The 18,685-nt window shown below is 35.8% G+C and overlaps 1 protein-coding gene across 11 annotated transcripts in view; it reads right to left on the bottom strand.

The window, feature by feature from the left end:
* Window positions 1-1,154: 1,154 nt before the first annotated feature.
* ATM (ATM serine/threonine kinase) overlaps window positions 1,155-18,685 on the bottom strand; it is an 82,593-nt gene continuing 65,062 nt past the window's right edge. For 5 of the 11 annotated variants that reach the window (XM_026069347.1, XM_026069353.1, XM_026069349.1 and 2 more), the window contains 15 exons: window positions 18,330-18,547; window positions 17,352-17,559; window positions 16,294-16,407; window positions 15,726-15,884; window positions 14,430-14,568; window positions 13,975-14,057; window positions 12,480-12,620; window positions 11,430-11,546; window positions 9,890-10,039; window positions 8,270-8,435; window positions 6,965-7,051; window positions 6,772-6,886; window positions 4,635-4,698; window positions 3,859-3,995; window positions 1,155-3,732 (listed from right to left, as the gene is read on the bottom strand). In XM_026069347.1, coding sequence (XP_025925132.1) covers window positions 3,549-3,732; window positions 3,859-3,995; window positions 4,635-4,698; window positions 6,772-6,886; window positions 6,965-7,051; window positions 8,270-8,435; window positions 9,890-10,039; window positions 11,430-11,546; window positions 12,480-12,620; window positions 13,975-14,057; window positions 14,430-14,568; window positions 15,726-15,884; window positions 16,294-16,407; window positions 17,352-17,559; window positions 18,330-18,547 — 2,082 coding nt within the window. In that variant the 3' untranslated portion in view covers window positions 1,155-3,548. Of the gene's footprint in view, window positions 3,733-3,858; window positions 3,996-4,632; window positions 4,714-6,771; window positions 6,887-6,964; window positions 7,052-8,269; window positions 8,436-9,889; window positions 10,040-11,429; window positions 11,547-12,479; window positions 12,621-13,974; window positions 14,058-14,429; window positions 14,569-15,725; window positions 15,885-16,293; window positions 16,408-17,351; window positions 17,560-18,329; window positions 18,548-18,685 lie in introns of those variants that run through there. The other 6 variants (XM_026069351.1, XM_026069352.1, XM_026069354.1 and 3 more) reach the window with 6 other exon arrangements.

Genomic DNA, 18,685 nt, shown 5'->3' with positions numbered 1-18,685 from the left:
AAATGTTTAAGTTTCTCCATCCTCATATAAAGATTTGATGAAGGCCTGAGGCCAAATACCAGTTGTCCAAAATGGAAAAATCGTGTAACATTACTGTTAAAATTGATGGAGCGCTGGTAGAGTTCATGGTAACCACTATCAAAATGGAGAGAAAAGACTGGGGGAAAAAGCTTGTCTGTGAAGAAAAATAGTATATGGTCAAATTCTGCAAATTACCAGATGTCTGAAAGAAGCAGTCAACCACCATGACTTGTTGAGCATGCACACTGCAACACAGCTCCCTCCTAGAAGCTACAGTAAAGATTCAGTACAATGTTGCCTGGGAATCTTTAAATGAGTGGTGGGACTTCTTCACAACTTGATTCAAAAATAAAAGTTCCCTAAAAAGAGGAATCTTTTACAGAGGTTTGCATTTTTTTATAATCTTTTCTGCTTTGCAGCTAGCATAGGTGGTATGCCTTAGCAGCGGAGGCAACCAAATGATAAGCTCAATCTGTTGCATATTGTGTGTTATTTGGCAAACTGGGTGGGGAGAGGGGATGGAGAGGAAGAACAGCCATGGACTGCAAAGAGGGAACTCTGCAGTGACAGACATGGGTGTAATCACTGTGCACCACATTTTTTAAGGCCCTATGTACAGCATATGAGAGGAAGAGGGGAAAGCAGTTGGTGCGCCCTTACAGATATTACTAACATTAATCACTATCCAGCCCAGAATGCTGAAGTATAGGTATAGTTACAGTGTTGATGCACAGGATAGGTGATGAAAGCATGTGTTACATGAACAACACATTAGTGTTTTCATCTAATCATGATACAAGTAAGATTATGAAATGTGGAGGGAAGAGAATCTAAATTCTTCCTTACAGCAGTTTCCAGCTTTTCATTGTGGTTTCACTCTCCCACCCTGCCACTCTTCAACCTACTTGCTGAAATGCTCAGTTTTATTTAAAACTAATATTTTAGTGTCATTGTTAAGTGCTAGTATTAGCAAAAATAACTAGTTTCTCCCTGAGTCCTGTTTCAAGCTACCTATATATCCCACAAGACAACACTGTATTGGCTTACATTAAGTTCACAGGGAAGAAAATAGCAATAAAATGTATAATAATGTTGTCATTCACTAGTCACATAACTGAATCTCACTAAGCAGATTTTGGAACCACCTGTTTACACAGGTATTTTATTGGTCCTTTGTCATTAAAGCATTACCACTCATGCAGGTATGTAACAATAGTATAAGGAGTAACACAGAACGTGTAACAGTGCAGTGTGCCCCCAAAGAGATGAAGCTTAACATTCACAAAAATACTCAGTAGTAGTAAATACATTTCTTAACAGTTTCATAGTAACATAGAGTAGTGACCTAATTAATTCAGTTATTGGCAAAATGATTTTAAAGTGTTTTTACCTGGAAGAACCTTGAAAGTTTTCAGATTCACACTGATGAAGACCCATTCTCATTTTATTTACATAGCACATTCCTCACCAAGCGGACGGTTTAATGTGATTCCTATTCACAAGACATTGTTCTTTGCTGATGGAAAAGTTCAGGCAGAGTATGTCAGTCAAATTGGTTTATCTGCTAACGTTTAACTTATGCAGTTCACACCCCTGAGGACATTTGTCCAACAGAAGTTAGACCAGAAACAAGTAATTTCCAATAAAGATGTCTCTGTCATCAAAAAATCAGAATCTGTTAAAAACTCTTCTGCTTTGCATTATGTCACAGGCTCATTTTCCTTAGAAATGATCTTTCTAAATGTAGATCTTTCAAATTACTAAGGAGCATTCCAAGAAAAAAATTAATACTATAGAGGCAATTTAACTTGTCTTCACATATTTCTAGCTTACTAATATAGTAAATATATATGTGGGTCTCAAATACTAATCCACTTTATCTTCAGTAGTAGCACTGGTAACAAAACCATTGCCCAGAATAAAACAGCACTTCCACCCAGGCTTATATTTCCTTTTCAGACACACAGAAAATGTAGGTGTTTGTCTAAAAGATGTATTTTTTGCAAAGTATTCACTTTTGTAATTTTGACTTTTAAAATTGAGGAATTACTGGAACAAAAATAATTAGAAAGCAGTCTTTGGTAGTTACTGTTTAAAAGCAGGATCTTTAAAGTACTTTTTGTTCTGTCCTTTCCTACTTGTCATTTCTCCCTTTCATAAATGTCATTCAAATTTGACACAGGGAAAGCTTGCTCTGCCTGGTAACTTTGCTTTTCAAATAGCACTCTGTTATATGCCTGGATGAGAATTCTGCCCAGAGAAAAGCCAAGATGCACATTTGGATCCAAGGATGAACAAAAATGTATGTCAGCTTCATGAAAATATAATACAAAAGACTCATCTTGCTATGCTGACATTAACATACAGAGCAAAGATACAGCATAAAAATTGTAATTTGACTGTACAAATACAAATCAGTGAAATGATAATTGGAACAGAAATTATTTACTTATACCTCTGTAAAAATGCATAAAGTGTAAATTAGGATAATATTACAGTATGCCAAACTTTATTCATTTTTTTTAATATAAGAATGATTCAGCAAAATTTATTAGTATAACAGTGAGACTATTATTTGAGTAGATTCTCTTATTATCTGTATTCATTGACTATCCAATTACATTAGGACTTTTCATAAGGAGCAATGTCTTCTGTAAAACTATGCAATTAGAAAGCAAATTGTGTTCAAAATACAGCTACAGTGTTTCTGAAAGATATTTATTCGAGATACAGAAAGACTGTTTGTTTTAGAGGTGCAGATTTGGTATGCTAACCTTCACTGCATAGTCAGTCTATGTTATCATGGAAGTTTGAGTTAAATGAACTAAATAATTTTTATTGTTTTATGCTGTTAAAGTAATGTTATGAAAAGAAAGTACCAACATAATTTCAATTACAATGGCAAAAAAGCAGCACTATTTTATGCTTGGCTCAGAGATTCTATCTATATAAAGAAATGTCCATTTAACTAAGCTAAAAGCCCCAAGAACCTTCAGTTCATTAAAGGTGAGGTGCTCTTTTGCTTTCTTTTATTTTTTTGTCAAGTATCACTGTAGCATTATCTTTAAGGTATAACCCCCCCCCCGCCACACACACACACTTTTGAAATGCACTTTAAGTAGTTATTTCATGACTTGTGGTTTTCAGATCATCCATTCTACACAGTTATGTTACCATACAGAATTATTATACAAGACTCCAGCTATTTAAGAGACAGACAAAAGTAATGAATTAAAGGCTTCATGAATATTATGCATCCACTTTGCCCAAGCAAAGTCATCAGCCTTGCAGGTCACAAGGAACATCAAAGCAGTGGTTGGTGTTCTACACTGGATGGTGAGCATAACTGGGGAGAAAAAATGTTTTCTTCATAACAAGCTACTGAAAAAGAAAATCCACTTAATCCATATAAACCTTCACGGTTGCTGCTGATGCAATGTTTTAATTAGGAAATACCAATTTGAAATGTTAAGACACTTGTTGCTTAAAAACAAGTTTCTTATAAAAACATACTAGATCCTTTCAAGTTACACCCAGGGCTTCCATCCAGGAAAAAGTCGGCTCAGGTTTTTAGGGTCCATGGCCTGCTGTATGAGAAGGTTCACCTGCCCTCCCACGCTGAGCACTGTTCCCTCCTCAACACCTTTCAGCTTCTCCTGAAGTCTCATCAGAACACGCTCAGCCACTTTGTTAAAACTCTGGTCATCACTGCTGGAAAAAGAAAAAGAAAAAAAAGTGGAGTAGATAGGGATCCTGAAAAAATTAATAACATTCAGAAGAAAACGGTAAACAAAGCAACAGTGCAGTAAGCAGACAATAAGAAAAACAATCTTGTACCTGGCTTTTCTGTTACATTCCTGTGGATCAGCATTGAGTGTAGAGCTCATGTCAGCCTCGTCCTCTGGTCTCTGCTGCAAATATAAAGCTTTCAAAGGGTTCATAGTCCAGTCAAAAAGAGGATCATAGAGCAGCACCTACACAGTAAATAAACACCTGTTTAATTCAAACAGTTAATTACAGCTAGTTCAGTGACCTAATGGGAAAAGAAACACTCAGTAATGCTCATGCTAACCACAACAGTACATTTGGGTGGGGGGAATCCAGTCGCATTGCGCTACATTGTTTAGTACATGATCCAAAAATAAAACTTCATCTGGTCATTTGCAAGTATTCGAGTTCTTCATACTTGCCAATCAGTCACAGTTCAACAATTAAGATGTCATTTTTTAAATACATTTCTAGCCACTAAATATCACTATTAGTTCTTAATGCAGAGTATAAGCAGCTTTTAAAAATTAGTTTAATTCTCTTCTTTGTGACTTAGACAAAGAGGATTTAATTAAATTGGCACTAATCGCACTGGGAATGTTGCCCTGTGGCTATAAGCTTTTAGGTACTGAAGAGGGAAAACTAAGCATATGCCTGAAACAAATGGTTCCCATAGAAAATGTAAACTGGTCTTGATTTCATTGAAGACTACATGAATTAACAAATCTGAACAATGCCAATAAAATAAAATGCAACAAAAACCCCTATATAAATATTTGGTATGACAAAGACAATAAATCAAAGATTTTTTTTGCAGTTTACTATCAGCATGAAAAAATACTTACTTCTACAATAGTCAGCAAAGCTTCTTGAGAATTTCTCATAACATCCATTGTTTTCTCACAGCATCTAGAAAATATTTAACTGCATTTTTGGATTCTCTTTGGTAAAATGGAATCTTATTTTCATTATTTAAATAATACATATTTGTCTCTTTCTTAAAGATTATTTCTAACATGAGTATCATCTCTGATGTTTCCATTTTAGAAAAAAAAAAAACAAGAATACAAGACCAGAAGCAGACTATACATCACTGATTATATTCCCTGCTATCATAGATAATGTCACGTAATACCATTCAAATTTATCAAACTCTAATTTAAAAACTAAATTATGTTACTCTTACTGACTACTCCTAATAGAAAAATTGTTCCATAACAGCTTTTCAGAAGCAGATTATAAAACTTACTTCCAGTCTGATCTTCTTTCTAGCTAATTCTGTTTCAAGTTTCTCCCTTTATTCACCACTAGCAGGCTAATGCTGTGTGTCAAAAGCATACAACCCTGATACCTGGAGTATGCTTCCCAGCAGAATTACTCTGACAAGTTTCTCTCTTTGTGAAAGAGAGCAGTTTTCTGGTTTTGTTTGCTTATCCCCAAAACAGAAAACTAACCAAGCAGAGTATTTGGGGAAGCTTCAGGGTGAAGACTTATAGACTGAGACAACATTTAGAGTTTTGACAACAGTACAGAAATCTGACTCAGTTTTCTGGTTCAGTTCCTCCATTTATGCAGTGCTCCTATGGAAAAGTGGTTACCTATTTCACTGTCTGAACTGTTTCTATATAAACTGTTTCTAACAATGGAGTTAACACTGATTGTTGAGGCATGCCACAATGTTGTAATATTGCTTAGCTGGATCAAACATATGTGCCAGACATGCTCTGCAACACCAGAGAATCTTGGTAGGGTTCCTGTATGTGAAATCAGCAGATCCAGTAGCTGGAGACATTAAGCTATGGGTGATGATAAGTTTCTTATAAGCTAGACAGTAGTTTATTTCTGAAATCTTCATTTCTGAAATCTCTCCAGTGACTTTAGACAAAGAAGTGGCTATCTGCATTCACTCCCAACTAAACTAAACTTGTCAAAAGAATAAGGAAATTATGCAATAAGTACTCTTCAGTGAAAGAGGGATTAAGTCTCCTTATCTACTTCAGGATGAGAACGACCACAACACAATTACCATGGAGTGGTAACCTGAGTACATTCACACTCAATCTTGAGGTAACTTGTTTATGCACTTACACCGATACTGTTCATATTTGAACAACAATATTTGCACCAGTGACCTTTTACACTGTGTTTACTTATGCTGGAGCCAAACAATTCATATTTCTCTGTATCATGGGATAGAAGTTTCAGAAGTTGAGACAGGGAATTTGACAGCATTTATGGTTAGAACCTAAATGACAGTGACTGTTTCTTCAAAGGTAAATTAGGATCTATTTATTAACATTAATTACTACCCCATGAAAACAATGCTTACAATATGTGCTTTTTTAAGACATGAAATATAGGGTTTGCAAATACTCAGTTCATAAATATCATGAAAGTCTTGAATGAAAGAAATACTCTGCTTTTTAGAGCTTAGGTCATTCTTACGAGATAGGATGGAGTTTGACAAAGTCAGCCCTCTTGGGATCTTGCAGCTCAAATCTATTGTGGGATTTACATTTTGCACTTGCAACGTAGTATGAAGTACATGATCCACAGAGGAAAAAGACTTCAAATTACTTGCATAAAATTGAGCAGAAATAGAAGAGACAGAACAAAATGGTTTGAAGAAACTGAATAGCCAACTTGCTACAATTCTGAAGGAAAAAATCCCAACAGTCTAAATTGAGAGGATGAAATTTAGCTGTGGAGTCTTTGCAAGTACTGAACCATCCCTGAATTCCACAACAGGGTGACATAACCTGCTAGTTAGTGAGAAATATGAGAAGCCGGACAACCGTAATGAAATTCATAACTGGTTACATAAATAACAGTGTATGATTTAGAGGACAGCATTTAGGTTTGCATACTATCATCAGGAATCTGAGTCTCCTCTCAAGCATCTTAACTATTTAACATACATAAATCATAATGCCAAAAGTACTCTGCTGCCTCCTTACGCTGGTGCAATACAGGATTGCTTACCTTCTGAAGACCCCCTCCACGCCAGTAATACCCATTCCGTCCACAATATCCCTGGTTAATCTAAATGGAACAGTCTCTGGTGTGGGAAGGATTTTACCTTGCTCAAAAGCAACCCCTAAAGGAAGGGATAATAAATGTTTTTTAAAATGTTTAGGTAAAGAAAAATGAAAGTTCTCTTTTCTCTTCCACTTACCCAGATCTATATGCACTAGTTCTGCAGTTTGTTCATCTATCAGTATATTCTGAACGTGCCTGTCTCCAAGTCCAAGTATATAGCCAACTAAAAGAAAAAGATTATTGAAAAATGAAATGTAAGTGCTGAAACCATATTTACATACCATAAACACTGGGGAAAATGTGATAAAGAGAAGATTATTAGAATCAATATAACAAATGTAAACAAATTAAAAGTGAGAGGAATATTTCTTCCCCCATGTATACAAATTATTCCAATAAAGAAGAGCAAATGCCATTCCACAAATCCAAAAAGAAGAGGTTATCTGGATGTAATAGCAAAAAGGTTCTTCTGATACAGATGTGCATGTTTTTACCTACTCCAAAGATTTTTTGCCCATTTCTCTGCAGATAGGTTAACCAAATGATTTCATAACTTTCCCAAAAAAGGTAAAAAGCAGAGGCACAGTAAAATTAAGGGCTTTTTATTATTACTATATTTTAAGAAAACTTTTTAACTTATATAACCCAGAAAACAGGTCTAGATATAATTCAGCTTAGGCAGCTCAACTATACATAAACAGTTTCTGAGACATTCGTGTCTAACCTGGTTTTAAAATCTCCAGTGACACAAATTATAAATCTTTCAGGTAAGCCCATTCCAGTGCTTTACTATCCTTACACTTAGAAAATCTCCAAACTCAATTTCACTTGCTGCAATTTGAGCTGTTACTGTTTTTCATATTCCCTGATGGCCACGGAAAATAGTAATTTCTGTAAAATTCCTTCATCTGAATTCTGCTAAATTGTAGATTTACTTCATTTTATAGCAAAAAAGGAAGTATACAAACAATATGACAGAAAAATCAAAGGAAAAATGCCAAAGCTTAACAAACTATTTCAGCCATTGCTAATGATGCTAGTACAAAGAAAGTAAAAGCTTAACTTTTCAGATTCAATTCAGTTAAAACATTTGAGCCTACAGATGAAATGAATGGGTGTTAAATGCAAATCAACAGAATCAGTCAGGTAAAATCCTTAAAAATCTACCAGACCCTAAAAATACATATAAAGCAAAAAACCAGCATTTCATTCCATCTTTCTACTGAGGAAAGAGAGGGAAAAAAGGGATCTAAAAATTTCRATTACAAAAATAATGCTAGTGTTCTCGCTGACATTTTGTCAGCCTGTCCCCCACGCATTATAACCATTACCTCTGAAGTGGCATAAATTCTTTGTTCACATAATCTAAAAAGACAACATTAATAATCCAGCATGCAGAGACTACTGTCTTGACAAGAATAACTGCAATTGTATATAGTACCTATAGAAGATGTAGCCACACTGCGAGTGTAGGCCAGTCGTTTTTCAAACCACACAGCAGGATCCAGGAATTTTTCCATGCAGAAATAACGGAACACAGGCTGAAAATTCTCGCAGACTTTCATAAAGATATTGTACTTCTCATCAGAATGTTTCTTTTGCGCATCCTTTAAATATATAAGAAATATTTTCCCCATGATTGACTGGTTAGGATGGAAAATACCTCTTCCTTTGAATGAAATACATTAATACCTTTCTAGCCCTCAGTCAAATACTTAAGCTGTTCTCTCTCTTTTCTCTGAGCTATGAATGAATTTCTTTTTTAAAGCAATCATTAATGTACCCATCTTTTTTACTAGACAATTATATTTTCATACACAACTCATGGGCTACCTGTAAAAAACACAGGTATGTGTATTACATGCATGTGCAGAAGAATGCATCTTGTTGGGACATACTTCCCCTTGCACTCTGTTCTGGTACTTCTCTTTACCTGAAGGCATCATGGGAAAGTCAGTCTCACTCATTCACACACAAAGCTACACCAAAGCCAAAATTAAATATATTTTTATCCTGTTAATACTATGTAGATTTAAAAGGAAATAATTTCTTGCACAGTCTTGGCTATATAAAGTAACAGATAAAACTCTTTGCAGTGACCTGCTGAAACCATTCAGTGTCCCTGAAATACAGGAATGGTTGTCAGAGTGGTACCTGGCCTAAAGTGAAGATGCATATCATCCAAAAATGCAGGGAGGGATTTTAAGACATGACTTGAGTTCACCGAACTGCAAGCTGCCCCTGAAGGGGACGGACCTGCTCACCCACTCACATGCACAACTGCTGCTGCTTTCTTTTTTTTGGTCCTTGCACTTTTCTAACACTATGGCAAGCTGGTTTGGGGAAGTAAACCAGCTGAACCCATCTAATAGCTACCCATTGTCAGAAGGAAGAACCCTCCCCTGTTTGCATCTACTGAGCCAGGTATTTTTCTGCCAGCTTATACAAAATTTGTCTTCTTTTGGCTTAGCTCCCTGACTCATGGTGAGGTCAGACACCTCTGTGTGTGTGTGCGTACGTACATAGCTGCGGGTATGGAGGAGGAGCCAAACCCCTTCACACTGCCTTATGACAATTAAGACATTACATCCATCTCAGCTGCATTATAAAACAGTATTTTTATTTTCAAGGATCAGTACTTAAAGAGAATTCTGGTTTATTCATGAAAATAAAATGATGTTTCAATGCAAAGAGGAACATGGCAAGTATAAATTCTGTAAGATAACTTTATCCTGGCTCTGCTGGCTCTCTGTAATGATCATTTTGGAATTTCAATAGATTTATATTCTAGAAAAGAATTAAAACAGATTTCTTGGAGATTCAGCTATATTCAAATCTTTCCTGTAACAATCATTCATTTAGTAATTTTGATTTTGTAAAAACTCTTCCTAGGCTGCATTCAGATTAGTCTGAAGATCTATTAATTCCATGCCACTGGTCTTATTCATCGTTACATCTTAAAAGCATAGCTTTGTTGTCTCCTTAAATACTTAGGAAAAAGAAAACCCCTCTGTGTAGCAGAATAAGAGCTAGATATTTTTCTTCAATTATTGTGACTCACCATCATTATCTTCTGACACTGATAACTGGAGTAATCTTTTGGCCTATATCTCTTGTGAGCTCCCTCTTCAACATTCACAAGAAACTCCCCTATGGGAGTTGTTCCTGAGCACCATTCAAGAACACCACTTCTCTGAGAAAGGGGAACTACCTGTGAAAACAAAACCACTGCTGCGTGACGGGAGCATGACACACACACAACTATGAACGTATGTACTTCAGAGCATGGGTGGGTATTTGTGTTTGCTTAAAAAGACAGGAGACCAAACCATACAGCAGACTGCAATATATGTTTTTAAATATAGCTATATGCAAATATAAAATATACTCAAGGTTCTTCTAGTGAATACTTACAGACTTTTTTAGCCCAGAGAACCTTCCACAGGTAACAGTAACACTTCATACTTGAATAGGGTAATAGAAGCATTGTGTGAATTACAGGTTAAAAGTAAAATCGGAAACAAACACATGGCCGCTGCTTGAGCGGATTAGGTTTGTCCTAGTCTGCTTCCCATCCTAGGGAACAGCTGGTCATTTCATAATTGGCTGTAATAGTTACCTTGATTACTGCAACAGACAGAATTGGCCTTGAGACTCAAAGATCTCCTGGCCTCAGAAGAACAGCTACCACCCATTGTCTTTCATTGTCCTCTCTTATGGAAGTAGCTATATACATTTCATTTGATATTTGCATCTTTCATCTTCTTTGCCTTTTCTATTGAGGGTTGTTACTAAAGTATGAAAGTCTCCTTATCTGATAATGCAATCCCTGTTCCTTTCCTCCCTGCTCTTATTCATTTATACTCATGTAAAAAAAATGAGTCTTCACTGAAATCTATTCAGAAAATGCAAACCAAACTCTACCTGTGAATTCTTAAAACTATGCTAACAATTCAGATAATTTTCTTGAGAGATTCTGGAGTGTATATTTCTCATTTATCAAAGACAAGAACTTTTACTTAAAAAAAGTTTACTAACAGGTCATCTTCACAGCTATTATTGTAGTCCCAAACATTTAAAAAGGAAGGAAAAGGGGAAAGTACATGTCCAAATACATTTTCTGCATTCATATTTAGATTTTATTTTTGTATTCCCAATTCCAACAAAAACAGTTCTGCAATTCAAATCCTGCATGAACAGACTCTAGACAGGACTTCTGGATTTAATTGTAAGGAAGACCACAAGACCAAAATTAATGAGAATTCATGAACAAACTTTTATGCCCAAGTTTAATGACCAGCATCTTACAATTCAAAGATAGTGCGTGACTTGCTTTCATTATATGAACTTAAAATTGAAAAGAAATTTTTGAAGAGTATTTAAACATACATTGGAGCAGCAGAATTTTTTTCTAAGGACTTGAAAAAATAAATTGTAACAATTATTTTGAGTTTATTCCACACCTTAGGGAGGGGTGACTGTTTTCACAACATGTAYATAAATATACTTTCATATTGTCTTTGGGTTAAAAAGAGAAGAATGGGAAAATATGTTATAACAGCAGCATTTATTTCTCTGCTGCAGCTGCTGTTCAAGGCTACCTTGTATCTTCGGATGGTTAATTTTCTCTTTCGTGTTTCAGTGTTTTGCTGGAGCAATGTATTGCACATCTGGAAAACCTGTTGCATGACAGCATCTTGTCGCAGGTCATCACGTCCCTTTAGCACAAACATAAAAAGCAGATAAAGAGCACTTTTGTCAGCATCCAACTTCTTCTTCTACCACTTAAAAAATTACTTTAAAAATTCACAAAACACAGGTTACTTTTCCACTATAATTTCCTGCAATAAAATGTAATTAACATTTGCTTTTCCTTTATATTTGGTTTTCTGATAGTGCTCAGTTGCTTAAAGGGAACCATCATCAACTTAAATCATCATCATCATAATCTTTTTTGACAAATATTATTTGATTAAAGATTCAGTCAACCTACGTAATGTATGGTACCCTGTTTATAAAAAATGTTTCATTCACCATATTTACCAGTGCAGCACACTGCTGAAGCAGCACTGGTTGGTAATGCAATTCTGATTAGGGAAAGCTCATCTAGAGATTCATGCATCTCCTTAAACCTTTCAATACTGCCCCAAACTTAACAGCAAAACAAAGTTCTCCCAGCAGCTGCTGAATGTTTATAAAGGCATCAGAGATGAACAAAGTGAACTCAATTGAGTTTAAAGAGAAATAATTTTGGTTTAGGAATTTGTGTGTCTATATACATGTTTTCAAATTATCTCTGAATCATAATCCTTTTTTATATGGGGGAAAAAAAGGAGATATTTAACATAAAATGCACATGGCTTTTATTTGCTGTTGAGACACAAGCACACATTTCAGCAGGTCTGGTAATTATCTCTTGAACTACTGTACATACACACATTGTTGAAAGTTAATTATAAAAATGTACAGTATTATGAGACAGTTTGTGATTTCCTTTATTAAAACATCCCTGAACTGAAAAATTTGGCACTGACTGTGAAAAGTTTGCTCAGGGTACAGGAGCGATACATGAGAAAAATGACATGCTAACTTAAAAACAAAATTCCAACCTGCCAAGTCTCTGAGACGTCATTACAGCTGACAGGACCTACCTTAACCAGTTGCCTCCTTTCTTTACCATCTGATCCTACACAATCTATTATTTTAGGCAGATTTAGGCCTCCTGCTAAGCGAAATTCTGGCTTAAAAGACCTTATTGTCACCAAATTTTCATAACTTCCTGTGGGATCCACCTGAAATTATAAATTTAGTTTAAAATTACTATAAATATTACCTCCATTTCAATCAGAGAGAGTGCTAACCCGAGGTTTGTAAGCCTTATTAGTAGACTAGATGCTAAACGTTTATATGAGCATTCTGTCATCTACAAGGAAAATACCCACAAAAGCTACATATATGCTGCTTGAAAAAAAAACAGCACAGGAGTGAGTGTGATTCCTGATTGTTCACTTCATTGGTAAAGGGGACCTGGTGCTGCAGACTTCCACCAAACCAGCTCTGAGACAATTTCAGCCCATGCCAAATCATGTTCTCCCAGAAAACATTCATGTATGGTTGGGGGACACAGCAGACCAGGAACCATTCACATTTGGCAAAGCCACAAATGTACCCAAACTACAGTCCTAAAACTCTGTCCCAGTGCTATATCTTCAACCATCCTGCATATCCTCATGCCACAAAGCAACCCCGCTCAGTTAGCTGTTAGGAAATACTGCTCCAGTTATTTATATCACAGACCTCCTGTTATTTCAAGTAGTTTGAACTGGGAAAGAAAGGCAAAGAAAATAACGATCATATCTTACAAAGCAGCAATACCTGGGGCCAAGAGAACTACAACCAAATGCTATGTAGCATGAGTGGCGATTTCCGGCCTCTGAAGTCAAATGGCATAACAGTGTTCCTTGCCTGTTTTATTTAGCTTTATAGACATAGCTGGAGGGACTTCTCATAGGGAAGTTCAGCATCGTAACATTAAATTTTAGGTGCCTGGTCCCAAAAGCAACTCCACAGTCCTGAAACTGGTAAGTGTCCTATATAGAGCCAGTGGACCCTCAGGTATCTGAGTGCCTACGCACCCATCCCAACAACAACTTACGCTGATGGGAATGGGTAATTTACCATTAGTGAAGAGTAAAACATCTAAAATGGGCAATTAGGAAAAACAAAAGGAGGCACATCTATTAAATCTCAAAACTTTCTAGACATTAAATGCCTCCCCAAAACTATGAGCGCCTGCAGAATAAGAGATTAGGAGTCCCAAATCCTCTCTGGGATTTAGGCATCTCATCATTCCTTTTCATAATGAAAGATTAGCCCTTGGTAACAGTGGGAGTGGCAAAACCATCTTCCATATAATAAGCAATTATCCAGCAAATATAAGAGTTAGGGTCAAGGTCTTCTTAAGCCTATGGGAAGGATTTCACCCTGCATCTCCCATCCCACAAGAAAATACCCCAGCTATTAGGCTGACCTTTAAAGAACACAGGAATTTGATGAAGAGATATAAGCTATGACTCACATTATAAAAAGCAGAAACTGATTCTAAGATTTAATATTATAATGTATATTTATTTCAATTTCAGTCACCTTAATTTCCATGGTGGGAACAACAACATCCTCCAAGTTCTTCAGTTTAATAATTGGCTGGTCAGCTGGAATACTTACCCCTTCTGTAATTAAAACAAATTCATACTTTTAAATTCAGAATTATAAGCACACATCAAAGTTCACAAATATCAGCTTACATTGCTTCTGAGGACCCAAAACCCCACTGCATACTTCTGTCTAGGAGCAAGAGGAGCTGATGAGGACGATCACAGGAGAACTGGAGTTCTCTGGAGTTTCATGCTCAGAAAGTCTGAATCTTACAGTACAAGAAATTCCTATGACTTTTAAACCAGACAAAGTTTTACATTTATCAAAAGTAGGACACAGTACTGGCACATCATCTCCTTTAACTGAATACTTAGAAGTATTACTTTTCATCCAAGAAAAAATATACCTCTTCACTACAAAAAAAGAAAAAACTTTTCAAGCCTTACTTCTTTGAGATTTCCATGGAGTAGCATCTAAGTTTGCTAATGTAATATAAGCATCACAAAGTGCCTCAACATCTCGAACCATATGAGGGCTCCTCCTTCTTATAATATTGATTATATTGCTGGCAGCCTCCATTCTGTCCTAAAAAAGACCAGCAAAATACAAACACTACATTTTGCAAACTATGCCTTAACAGATTGAAAATGCACAATAGCATGCAGTCAGTCAAGAACAATTGTGATAAATCCTATGAAAATTGAGAAAACGGACAGTCCTTTGTGACATGAACTGAAATCATCTGAAGGCAAATTCTGTACTGTCTAAACTGAGATAATGAAAAAAGTGGAATGTATCTGGGGGTGAAGAGGGAGCAAATCTGTCCAGCCAAAGTGCAAAAAAACTGCAAAAATCCTGCAGCAAAAGGGACAGGCAGTTTTGGATATCCCTGCATCATCTTCCTGCTTCCATCGTCTCCTTCTGCCTGAAGGAAAAGCTTGTATGCAGAAGGCAGAAATCTGACCTGTGTCCTTTCTGTGCTAAATGTGAGATTTAGCTGAGTTTAGTATAATCCCAGTCCCAAGGGTGAGATCACAAAAGAGTTAACTGTTCCAAGAGAAAGGAGAAGAAAAGCCACATAAAAATGCGGTGGAAAATTTTATGGGGGTGGAGGGTGTGTAGGGGGAGTAATGACACACATCCATGCCTGGACTACAGGGATGAGGGAAAGAAGTGGCATGTGAGATGATCCCAAAGGCAGGTTCCAACAAAAATCAAACAATAACATTAACATGAAGCCACAGTTCAATATTACTGATCACCATGGCTTTTAATAGTAATGCCATATAAAGAAACAGAAGATATATTATACAAGGCTAAATACTTAGAAGAGATATTATCAGTTAAACATACAAAGCAGAAAAAAATCAATTCTGTATGTACTTTTAAAAATAAACCTACTCAGGTCCTTGCTGCATCTAAAATGGCTTTACGGAATCTCACATCAAAGACATTTATCAGAAAATTATTCTTTGCAATAATCTGAGACTTGGGGGTAATTGCTGCAGGAACAGAGAAAATGGATAGTCCTTTGTTCAACTTCAGGAATAACCTATTTCAATAATAATCACCAATGTATACTCAAAAGAAGGGTCTTTTCGTAAAAAAGTACTTTTTCCTCCCATTCTTTCTTAACAAGAGTCATTTGCTGAGCTCTACACTAAAATATCCCCTTGAAATAAGTAATTTTTTTACAAAAGCTAATGTGATTAATAGAACTGAATTTTTATTTTTCTAGTTACCACATCAAGCTGGGAGATTTCTTTTGGTGCATTTTTAATTAATTTATTTCTTCTTATTGCTTCTGGTTTTGTCAGGAGTTCATCCTTGTTAGCATTTGCCAAAGCTAATATTATAAACAAAGTATGATGCGGATGATCCAGTGAAATTCTAGATATTAGCTGTCAAGAAAAACAAAAAGATCACAATATTAAAAGCTGAACAGAAGAAATAAAAAAACTTAATTAACATAATTAATTTTTGAGCTTCTATAGTTCTTCATAGGAAATAAAAGTAATAATATCGCTTAAGAGTTTTTTCCACAACTATAATACATCAAAGTATATTCCTGTACCTACGTAAGTGTATTCTTAGACAACAACAAAATCAGTAAGGTAGCAAGGAGAAAGTCCCCAATCCTCCTCCTCTCTCACCGAAAATATTGATTTTGTTTAAATCATTTTTAATAAATTTCTACCAGCTACATAACTCATTGAGATACAGCTGTACAAAGGAAGATGCATATATTGTTTAAAAGTATGCATCACAAAGCCAATCAAGATGTCTTCTGATACAAAAAGTATAAATTACACTATTCAGAACTTCATGAAATCCTAGACCACCCATCATCTTGGTTCCCATTCGAGCAGCCAGCTGGTACATCAGAGGCAAAAACTTGTATGAAGGAATCTTCTCTGCATTCTTCTGTAGTAGAGAAAATTCAGTTAGAAAGCTGTACTAAAAAACAAAAGATTGTAATCATAAAATACTGGGTAAGGGCTAGTAATTTGTTTTTAACTGAAAGCAATCATTGCTGAGTGACCAAGTGGCAACAGAGGAAGTATCACATCATCTTGGTCCATGTCTCTCAAGTGTTACAAGTCTTTGATGAGAAAAGTACTATTTGCCATTCTCTTAGAGCAGAGCTTAGACACATTAATTCAGAATGACCACATTACTAGGTTCTATATGAACAAATGGCAGGAGACCCTCCTAATCCAAAAATTTTACAATCTAATTTAAGACAAGAAACAATTGTCTGTTAAAAATATGAGTAAAGGAACACTTTTTATTTCTCAAAGTTAATTATAAAACAAAGAGATGCAATAAATAAAATAGATCTCAGTTATCAAAACAGGTCATTCATGTAAGAATTAACAGACATGTTGGATCATGGTAGAAATGACAGAATCGATCTGATAATTAAAACCTCACTGGTCCCCTGCTATGGTCTACAGATGGTCTAAAAATAGATCCATTCACCTGAAAGTATATACAATATAAACTAGACATAACATAGTAAAGGATGTTAAAGAAGGACATAGGTAGTATTAAAGATATGTAAAGAACAAGGTGATAACAGTGAAAGATCATGAGATATGCTTAATCTTACAGACTTCTTAAATCATAATGTAGGATGCAGTGAAAATTACACTGTTACTGATGAGCAACTAATTGATGAGCAATGATAACTGAAAAAAACAAGTTTTGAGGGAAAAGTTAAGGAGATACATAGGAAAGCATACTGCACTGTGCTGTAATTCATTTTCTAGAAACACAGGTATCATGAAAAGAACATAGACGAGGAGAAGAAAGATGGATAATTTCAGTTAAAAGCACAATAGCGAAAAGCAACAGCAGACATTTACCTTCATCATTTCATTGACTCTATCAACTCCAGAATTTTCAAGCCATAGGGAACAGAGTCGGAATATCCACATATCATGCTCTTCTCCACTTAGTAAACAGCTGATATAGTTCTCCACTGCTTTACACAAGAAACGTTTACGATCCTCAGTTAGGGCATGTATGGCACATTCATCCAATTCAAGTTCTCGCTGAACTTTCACTGTATATCTATGTGAACAGATTTTTTTTTAAACAACAAAATATTTCTTAATGAACTGACAAGAAGGCTGTCTATAGTTCTCTTGTTCATAAATTTAATAGTCTTTTTTACTTGCTTTGCATGCACAAGCACAGTAAAATAAAAGACTGTTAAACCAAGCTGTGGCAGCTATTCCTTTGATGTATGTCTACACAAACCCAGTATTCTTTAAGCATATTTTCAGTCAGTGTCTTTTTTCTTCTTAATGGTTTAATCTTAATATCTGTGTAAATATGAATATCTAGTACAGACCATTTGTGTAAGAACTTGAGTTTCCAACTGCTAAAGTTTAGAATTTTCCCTCACTTTCCATTGCTCTTACTAAATCTTTAAGAGCTCTACAGTAAGATGAATTCTCCTCTTTCACCAAATGTATGATGGAGAAATCTCGAACTCATTTATTTTTTTCTTGTAAGGTTTTCTCTTCAAATAAACTAAACAAGTTCAGGGAATGAACCTGCACTGGCCCATAATCATCCACACTGTTCAACTGTTAGAACACTCCTTGGCTTAGTTTTGGCCCACACCAACTAGCACTCTCCTAGACAATGTCCAGGCACAGATCATGAACTATTCTCAACAAGCAGTATGGATTTGGCCACTTGTTTTGGGAAGAGGAGGTAAAATCCAGCTGCAGAGATGTGAGCCTTGTGGTATCACTTGCCAGAAGGTCACAGAATTAGTAAAGATGAAGCCTTTGACTATTCCACAGTAACTACCTCTCAGTTTGAATGCTCACCTATTTGTCTGAACTCTGCGCTCCCTTAGGAGTCCAACCTCCTCCTTGGCCTTCTTCAGTAATGCCTGCTTATTTTCAAACTCTGAGGATTTCATGTAATTCTCAATTCGTTGGTACTGATTATCTGAGAAACGAGCCAAAGATAGAAAAGCCTTCATCTTTCCTTTCTTCAGCTCATCACTGCCATCTCCACTGTGGCTTGTAGCAATTTCCACAGCCTAACAGGGAAGTTACAATAATGATAAGGCTGATAATTAGACTGATAATCACTATAACTAAACTCTATTGCATAATGCATGATTAAACTTTATTATTTAATATTACCTCTGATGGCATATGTATGCATACAAAATAAA

Source organism: Apteryx rowi, unplaced genomic scaffold, assembly GCF_003343035.1.
Source record: "Apteryx rowi isolate R43461 unplaced genomic scaffold, aptRow1 scaffold_292, whole genome shotgun sequence".
NCBI lineage: Eukaryota > Metazoa > Chordata > Aves > Apterygiformes > Apterygidae > Apteryx > Apteryx rowi.
Note: the sequence above shows the minus strand (reverse complement) of the source record. Positions and strands in the feature narration are given on the sequence as shown.